At 37.6% G+C, this 9,437-nt stretch overlaps 2 protein-coding genes across 3 annotated transcripts; both read right to left on the minus strand.

Moving 5' to 3' along the window:
• Positions 1-47: 47 nt before the first annotated feature.
• LOC133742466 (pentatricopeptide repeat-containing protein At4g18975, chloroplastic) lies at positions 48-3,961 on the minus strand. Of its 2 annotated transcripts, none has more exons than XM_062170136.1 (6): positions 3,750-3,961; positions 2,966-3,067; positions 2,202-2,321; positions 1,185-1,328; positions 624-836; positions 48-489 (listed from the first exon to the last, which is right to left on the minus strand). In XM_062170136.1, the coding sequence occupies exons 1-6, from the start codon at positions 3,777-3,779 to the stop codon at positions 289-291; spliced, it is 810 nt and encodes a 269-aa protein (XP_062026120.1). In that variant the 5' UTR covers positions 3,780-3,961; the 3' UTR covers positions 48-288. The 2 variants fall into 2 exon arrangements, with proteins under 2 accessions (XP_062026120.1, XP_062026119.1); XM_062170135.1 differs by having other exon boundaries at positions 2,948-3,067; positions 3,750-3,960.
• A 1,031-nt stretch (positions 3,962-4,992) lies between these two features.
• LOC133744833 (uncharacterized) lies at positions 4,993-5,874 on the minus strand. The gene has a single exon (XM_062172869.1). It carries the CDS (start codon positions 5,872-5,874, stop codon positions 4,993-4,995), a length of 882 nt encoding a protein of 293 aa, XP_062028853.1.
• Positions 5,875-9,437: the final 3,563 nt, after the last annotated feature.

Below are 9,437 nucleotides of genomic sequence, written 5' to 3' on the forward strand. Positions count from 1 at the left end.
TGAACTGAATTTTATAACCGCTAAGCTAAATGACATTAACAATCATATGGATTCACAAAACCTTAAATCAAGATAAATTGGATACAGTACAAATTGAAAGCCGAACCAAACCAACTAAAATTGGCTAGTTGATAATGTTCCAAGAGAGACAGAATCATGAAACCGCAATCCCAACAGAGCATTGCATTTTACCAATTTGTACAATTTTCTTTGTCTTCCCACTAGTCATAGAAATTGCATATACAATAGTATACGTTGTCATAGATTTAAATCAACCAATTAGAAGTTCTAACCTAGTTTCTTCTTCTCCTTAGATGAGACCTTTCTAGGTTTCTTCCGTGATGGATCTTCAGTGAAGAGATAATTGTACTTCTCCAACACCCTCTCTTTCTTTTCATGCCTGCCTAATATCTCATATGCATCCGCCACTTTCCTGACTATAGATTTCTGTGGTGGTTTACGATCAAAAGCTTCCAGACCCTCAAAAAGCTTTCAAATGCAAGCATGATTATGATAGGGTTAGTTATATAATTACAAAGTATTTGAGCAAAAACAAATAAAACTGAAAGGGCCTAACATCAATCTATCACAGCATCACCCAAGTCCACAATATAAGCAAATACCTTTACGAGATTCTCCAACATGTTGTTTCGATGGTATATAGACATCATGCTTTTGCATAACTGCCACGAAACTGCATGCAGATCCATGCCAATCTTCTTCTGCCAGAACTCATGTGCTTCTTCTGGTCTTTGGTCCATATCTAAAGCGCGTATTAGTTGCCCATATGTTCCCATGGTGGTTCCCTGTCCCTTGCTTAGCATCCATTTAATCACCTGGAGACAGAAAAGAAACAAAGTTCAGAAATTCATGGCTTAAAGAATAACAACCTAGCCTGCATTATTCTCTTCCCATAGTTGGTTCTCCCAGTAAGTATCTGTCCAGGATTCTAAGAATATGTTTGGGGATAAAGGATCTATAAGAAATTCCACATATGGTGAATGCAATCAACCTATAGTTCCAAAATAGACATAACTGCACAAACTTTTAGCTCCTCAGATTTTTACATCGTATTCTTTTGCTTCAAATTATATATTCATATGTTATTGTCAAATTCAATACTTTCTTTGTTAAGTGACCTCTCAAGTTGTAAAGCCATGGGAAAGATTGAGATTTGATCATACCTGAATAATTCTGTGCCACTGCTGTTCCTTCTCAAGAGCAATCAATGCCATCTTAAGTTTTCCAATAGGAAAGTCTTGCTCCCATGCAGCCCATCCATCAAGAGTACCATAAACAGCCTCCTTACTATCATTGAGATCAAGAAGCTGCAAAGGTGGGGTGTTATTTAACAACTTTCCTGATAGGACTTGAAAGACGAAATCAACAAAAATTCCACACTACTCATTGTGGATGACAAAGAAAAAATTAAAGTTGGCATTTTTTTTTTGTTTCATAAAAGCCAGAGAATGACTGGTAAATACCCAATGAAAGTTCTTAACCAAACATATGACGCTATAAACCTTATAACTGTAGAAGAATATAGTAGGAACATAACAAGGCAGGGATTTATTATATAAATAAGCCATTTATAATAGGGGGTGAAATTGGCACCCCCCCCCCCCCCTTTTGCAAACCACAACCCCATTCTTCCTATTCTCATGCTATGTGCATTGAAAAACACTCGAGAAAAATAGAAGAGGGAGGTGCGGTTTGTAAAAAAGGGCGTGCAATTTCACTCCCCTTATAATATTTCTCCAAAGAATATCAATCACATCATAAGTATATGGAGAAATTATTCGCATGCATAGGTGGTATAAGTAAATCAGATTCATGAAATTGAAAAAATAATAATAATAAATAAATAAATTATCATGACATGGACACATTTGCTGAGATACACTGTATGAGATTTGGAACTGATTTCCCATTTCAGGTATCTCACTCTGACATTGGCAGCTCATGCAACCTAACTGGATACTGGATCCTACTTTGGCTTATTCCCCTTATCTGTGTACTACCTCTGTTACCTTTTGTTATTTATGACTATTAAGAGATTGCAGATAAAAACGGAGGACAAAAGGGCCTTTCAAGGTTCCATTAATATATTACAGAAGTAGCATCCCAAACATTTCACTCTATTAATACAAATACATCATACATTAGCTCAGAACAAGCAAAATTGAAATATGAATACTTACTGTTTTGACAAGAAAGTTGACCTTATCCTTTATAGAAACATTCCATCCAATTTGGTTCCTGTTTTGACCTCCAGCATTTTTCTCAGGAAAATGACCATTACCTTGGTTGCTGTGTTGATCCTATACAATTGCAGATCAATTAGCCCTCAATATATGAAGCATTCATTTTGTGTCCAAGACGAAAAATGAAAAAGATAAACACAGAAAACCTTCACAATTTGAAATGAGTGCTCACAAGAGAAGTGTGACATTCTTTACCGCAAAATAACAATTTGGATATAAGAGACAATACTTTTCTTAAGTTATAGGGAATATATTAGCAAATATTTTTGTATTTGTAGGGAGTTGCATGATAAAAGATAATTACACCAGACTACCATTTTTATTTGTCATCTCCACTTACCTTAATCCTTCCTTCATTCACTTTTACTCATACATACTTCAAAGCAGGCCAGCCAACACCATTTTTTTATTCAATTCTTTTTTCTTCTTCTTTTTTTCATCTAAACAGTGTCGCTTATGTTTACCAAGAATGGCAGAGGAACAAACAAGATAATAGTAATTATTTTATTGGGGTTATGAATCTCTTGCATCAAATGTCTGATATAGACTGACAAACAGTTAATACAACATTATCTTTCTTGATACTCAGAAATCACCCAGACCCGCTTTGCAGAAACTGAACCCTCCTACCAACATTTCAATGCATGTGCACAAGAAATTTGACAAAGAAGAACTCAAAGTACCTCAGATGACACCACAACCTTTCCTGTTCTATGGTTAAATACTTGAGCTTGTGCCACCGTACTGTATGAAGAACTCAGAACTTGGGCCCTAACAACTCCAAGATGAGTTAAACGGCCAACCTGGAAAAGATAACAAAGTCAGGAAATCCATGAATGTTTTTATAACAGTTAAACTGAATCCATCTAATAAAAGAAAACCTCAACTAATAACCTGCACTATTGTGAAACAGCCCAACTCAGCTATCTCACATTCAGAGAATAAAACTTTAATTTGATCAAGAAATTAACGAGAATTGTGCCTCAGCAATTGCGCAAACTAAAACCTCTTGTACTTGAATTTAGTCCAACTTTTTGTACTGTATTCTTTTTGCATTTCTTATATTTGTTCATACATTTATTCATTGGGTTGTAATTCTACTCATACATATAGATTGAAACTAGAGAATTTTATTAGTAGCTGAACTCCAAAGCGACTCACTCACCAAAATTAGCTCTTTAGGTTCCCCACTAAACCAATGACCATCAACCCACTAAATGGGTTTTCTCTCCTTAAGGCTTGAACACCTTATTGAGTTCCTAATACAAATTACATAAAGAGAATGTCTTTTCAAATGAAAATGAAGTATAGGAGTGTACAGCTCAGAATTCCAAACTTTTGATTGATGTTTTTAAGTGAAAACCAAAGAAATCATGTGAAAAATACAAATATGTTTATCTTTGGGCATCCAACAAAACCACCGTAACACCCAAAAATCAAAACTTGGGAAGAAAAAGAAGATGAAAGGGAGAAGTAGAGACTCACCAGATAGGATATGGCAGGTGATTTCCACATTGGTACAAACTGAGTGCGCCAATCTTAATAGTTAAACACACAAGACATTGATTTTTTTTTTTTTTTCACGAGAGAAGCAAAGGCGAACCTGGGAAGCCAAAGGGAGTTTGAGATTGTGCTAAACTGTCTGTCTGAAGAACATATTTGCGGCGACGGGGATTAGAGAGAACAGAAGAAATGGGCTTTGGTTTATATATATATATATATATATATTTTTTTTTTTTTGCTACAATAGTTTTCTGTTTGGGTGATTCTAGTTAGACCTCCAAATTTGATATTTGGACCTCTAATTTTTTTCAGTTATTAATTGACTTTGTCAACTTATATGAAAAGACAAATAAGGACAAAGAGAGAAAAATGAAAAATTAAGTAAGTAAATAAATAAATACTCTTCTTACCTCCTCCAACCAAATATATATAACATTTAATTAAATTTTTTTTTCCCGATATTTCCTTATATTGCCTATATAGTTTTATAATTTACTCAAAACAATTAAGTAAGAATAATAATTTCTATACATGACCCATCATTTATTACAAAGGTAAATTCAAAACAATTTGATTTGGAATTTTCTTAAACTAAATTAATTGAATATTATGATATAGTTATTACTCGATCTTCCAACCCAATACCTTTGAAATCAATTTTTTTAGCAAATTCAAAGGGGTTCCAACAACATATCAAGATCGAGAACCAACCATTTGATTAATTTTGGTGGAGGAGAGACTTACTCATAAGAAAGCAATGTCATGTGATTTTGATTCATTTTTCTTCTCGTGGTTGAAGATAGAGATAAAAAGTAGAATAACAGATTGTTGTATCTCATGTTCAAGGGTGTTTTGGTAAAAATAAGGAGGTATACTTAGCTTTTCAAGTATTCTAAAAAGTAAATTAGAGGTGTACTAAGTATGAGAGGTCCAAATAGCAAATTTGGAGGTCCAACTAGAATCACCCTTTCTGTTTTCCTTTAGTTTTCGCGGAAGGTAGGTGTCAAAAATGTAATTTTTTTTTTTTTTTTTTTTAAAGGGTTTGGAACCCAGCCAAGCTGGGAGGCTCAGCCCCACGCCCGGTTCCGTTTATTGAAATAAAAAGGAAAACAAAGATGGGGAATGGGGGACTAGACCAAAACCATTCCCTATAACAACAAAGAACAGTAACAGAACAAAGAATACAAGCTGGGACCTCATGAATGAAACCCATAAGAAAACTAGTTTAAGCAAATCTATAGGATGGGCGACCAGAGAAATCACCACCCAGAGCCAAATGCAAGAATTGAGGCATCACATCCCACCAGACAGAATCTCCATGCAAAGCACCAAAAGTAGCAAGTTTATCAGCCACTGAATTCCCCTCCCTATATATGTGTGAAAAATGAATATTCAACTGTCGAGACATATGCAAACAGTTCTTCCATTGTGTGCGCAGACGCCAAGGGACCTTAAGAGGATCATTAATAAAACTGAGCAGAATCAAAGAATCCACCTCCACCCACAAATTCAACCACCCCTTTAAACAAGCAAGGCGAATTGCCTCAATTACAGCAATCAACTCCGCATCAAGTGCACAAGGGACAACTACCTTTTTAGTAAAAGCACCTAAAAAGGAGGCCTCACTACCTCTAAAAACACCACCACACCCTGCCTGAAGCTGATCATGGTATGATCCATCTGTATTTACTTTAACCCAAAGAGGAGGAGGAGGGTACCATATTACCTGGATAATTCTCGGAGCTGTAGGTCGCAATTGAGACAAACCCAAAAGCCTAAAAATTGGAACAGATTGTGGAGCAGAGGATGAACTAAAGATCAAACTAGCAAATTCACTAATTGAAAGGGTCACCTTTTGTTTAAACCTATAGGGCTCAAAAACCCCCCCATCATGCTTTAGACTATTTCTCTCAGTCCAGACGCACCAAAAAACATTGCAAACTGATAAGAACCATAGCAGCTTAGTGGAGAAAGAGAAATTAGAAATTAAATTCTCCTGAAAAAACTCACTGGTCTCATAGGTTGGATTAAAGTGAAGCCTGAAAAGTGGGAAGATCCAATCCCATATGCCAGCAACTGCCAAACAGTTCACAAAAAGGTGGTGCATCGATTCTGTCGCCACCGTGCATAAGTGGCACCGAGAGCAAAGGGCCCTGCCACGTCGCTGCATTTGCTCATCAGTTGGAATCTTTCCCAGCAAAATTTTCCAGGTTACTAAACTCTTACGTGGCTGAATAGCAGGGTGCCAAATTTTTTTAGCCCAAGTTGGCCTAGGGTGGTGCACTGAGAGAAAATGTAATTTAACAAAGGTGAAATTACACTTACCAGTCTATCCAAAACCAATGTCACCCTACATTTTTTGTTTTTTAAACAGGCTGATAAAGTGATTAAAGTCTTTATTAATTAAAAAAATTATAACCGATAAATGTAGAAACTACATCAAGTTAAAAAATAATACTAAAAGCAATAATAGGTAATCGAATGCAATTAAGCATTTGATGAAGCACCCGATAGAAACCGAGCTAAGTAAAACGATACCAACAATATGGTGCACCATCCCTCCACGCAAAGATATATGTCGAGTAGCGAGTAACCTTCTATCACGGTGACCGACAGTAGTATGATTGACCTTGCTTTTTCCACGTGAAAAAAATATGTCGAAAAGAGAGCAATCTTCTACTTAAGTAACCAGAGAACCAATTCCAAACCATAGTGAAATGAGAGCCCATAAATCTCCTGGATCCTAAATGCGGACCTAAATAGCCTCAAGCCCATGCTCCTTTAGCATCACAGAGGCCCAAGCCCTATAAGCCCATGCCCACATGAAGGCCCTTTGGGCACCCAACCAACAGCTGACCTCGACCCTGACAAAGTGTCGTTGCCAGACTGCAGCATCCTCGTCCCAAACATGAGGCTGACTGCGGCACTGCCTCCGCCTGCTAACTACCCCATAGTCAGCGCTCGCCGAGAAGGAACCACTGGGAAGCAACCTCCCACCAGCCTGGTCTGGGAAGCACTCACCAAAAGTTAGGCCCAAATCCACCCAATGTAACTGCAATCCACCAGGAATATTTGTGGTCGAGCAACGACCCATCACGATCTCTTCATCAACTTTAAGGCGCGCCTGCCGTGGCCTTGCCTGAACTCCTTTGCACACCGCCGCCATCAAGGATGGAGAGGCCATCCCTCCCAACACTGATCGAAGCGGTAAACCATAGAAAGTCCAACCCACTGTGCAGACTTACGATGCGCCACCATCGATCATCTCCCCCTTCAAGTTAGGGTATGAACCGCTCAACGATTTGGGTACATTTGTAATTGATTGTATGTTCTAACGAATTAGGGCTGTTAATTCTGACACGATTTAATAACACGACTCGAAATCTGCATGAATAAAATGGGTTGAACCCAGAAGATTAAAAAGCAAGTCATTTGCATCTCAACTCACCAAGATTCATTTAATAAACGGGTCATTTGCATGTCAACCACAAAATAAACCTGTATATCCGTTTATTAAAATGACCAAGTTAGGTTGTGTGTAATTTATACAAAGTTTTTAGAAAAAATAAGTAATCTTTTAAATATTTAGGGGTTTAAAATTTTAAATGGGTCAAGTAATGAAGTTATGTACTATTATTTATTTCATGCAAGCTTTTAATTAAATATTTTAAATGGATCATTGAATTTAACCCGACACGACTTATTTGGTGGGTCATTGCAAGACATCCGTTTAATAAATATGTGAGGTTGAGTTTGTATTTTTGACACGATTAATAAATAGAAAATTACATAGTAGCACCTGACCAAAGATATAAACACAGAAAACCCACCTTCAATTTGTTTTATACAAATAAGGACACAAGCTCAAGCCCAAAATCAAATTAAACAGGCCTGACTTCTAATTTTGATAGAAAATGACTAAAATGTCCAATTTTCATTACAATTTATGCTCATGCCACTGGGCATAATCCCAAAACGCAAAACGCCGCTGTTCTCGCAGGCGTGTTCTCTCGTCTCGCCGTTGTTCGCCGAGATGGACTACGTAGCAATGGTACGAGCTTTTTATTGTTTTCAGATTTGTGTTTGATCGGAATCGGAAGAAATTGAAGGTGAATTTGATGGACTTGGGGATGATTATATATATAGGTGCATGATCTGGCCGAAGCGTCGAAATCAATCTCGACAACCAACCCAGATTGCACACCAATCACCATGTTTGGCACAGACACGGATTTTTCCTTCATTCTAATCATACTGGGAACCCAAAAGAATGCCCTTCTTTTTCACAAACCAACCCAGATTGCACACCAATCACCACGTTTGGCACAGACATGGATTTTGCCTTCATTCTAATCATATTAGGTTGGTGGACCGGGATATGGAGGCGGGCACTGTGAGAAAGGCGTGGTATCATGCGAGGAATTTGCTGAGAGTGAATCGTGGGATTGATATGGTGAAGGTGCTGTTTGAGCAGATTATAGTCACCAAGTATGTTATAGTGCTTCAACTGGTTCATAAAGTTTAAATCTTTTTTGAATCCTAATAGTTATATTGTAGCTTATAGTTAATTTGGATTGTATGTATGTCGGAAATTGGTTTTGTTTGGTAATGTATTGATTTTGTTGAATTTGGTTTCTCGTTGTGGTGGTGTAGATATAGTACTATACTCATACTAGCTTTAGCCATAGGAGATAGGTTTGGAGGTTAGAAGAAGGATACCTTTGTTCAAGCATAATTTTGTTTTGGAATAGAAGTTAAGGATTGCTTTGCATGATTTGGATGTTACAAATACAGAATTACGTTGATGAGAGAATGTAACATAAGCAGGGTTGTAGAATATAGTGGAGATATTTGATAAACAGAAGATTAGAATTGCGTGGCTCAAGGATGAGGTCATAAACTGAGAAATGTTTCAAATTTTTTGTCCAAATAGGGTTTTCATTACTTGATTATCCTACTCATAACCCGATATTCAACCGGAGGCTTCAATTTCATTTATGGATTGACATATATAATTGCTACTGCTGTTGCTCCTACTCCTGCTCCTGCTCCTGCTCTTGCTCCTACTACTGCTACTACTATGTAATTTTCTAAAATTATTGTGGCTTGCATTTGATGTTTAAATATGTCATTTTCTGGTGATTCAATTTATTGTGGCTTGCATTTGATGTTTAAATATGTCATTTTCTTTATCCAATATCGATGTATGCTTTAAATCATCTCTAAACACGAGTACAAGTGCAGTAGCAGAACTGGACGAGTATGAGTACAGTAGCAGGATTGGACGAGTGCAGTAGCAGGGTTAGGTAATGACGAGTGCAGTAGTAGAACTGGACGAGTATAAGTGCAGCGAGTGCAGTAGCAGGATTAGACGAGTACAGTAGCAGAACTGGACGAGTATGAGTGCAGCGAGTGCAGTAGCAAGATTGGACGAGTGCAGTAGCAGGATTAGACGAGTGCAGTAGCAGGATTGGACGAGTGCAGTAGCAGGATTGGGCGATGACGAGTACAGTAGCAGAACACTCGTCCAGTTCTGCTACTCATACTCGTCCAGTAGCAGGATTGGACGAGTGCAGTAGCAGGATTGGGCAATGACGAGTACAGTAGCAGAACACTCGTCCAGTTCTGCTACTCATACTCGTCCAGTAGCAGGATTGGACTAGTGCAGTA

The sequence above is a fragment of the Rosa rugosa genome, chromosome 4 (assembly GCF_958449725.1).
Source record: "Rosa rugosa chromosome 4, drRosRugo1.1, whole genome shotgun sequence".
NCBI lineage: Eukaryota > Viridiplantae > Streptophyta > Magnoliopsida > Rosales > Rosaceae > Rosa > Rosa rugosa.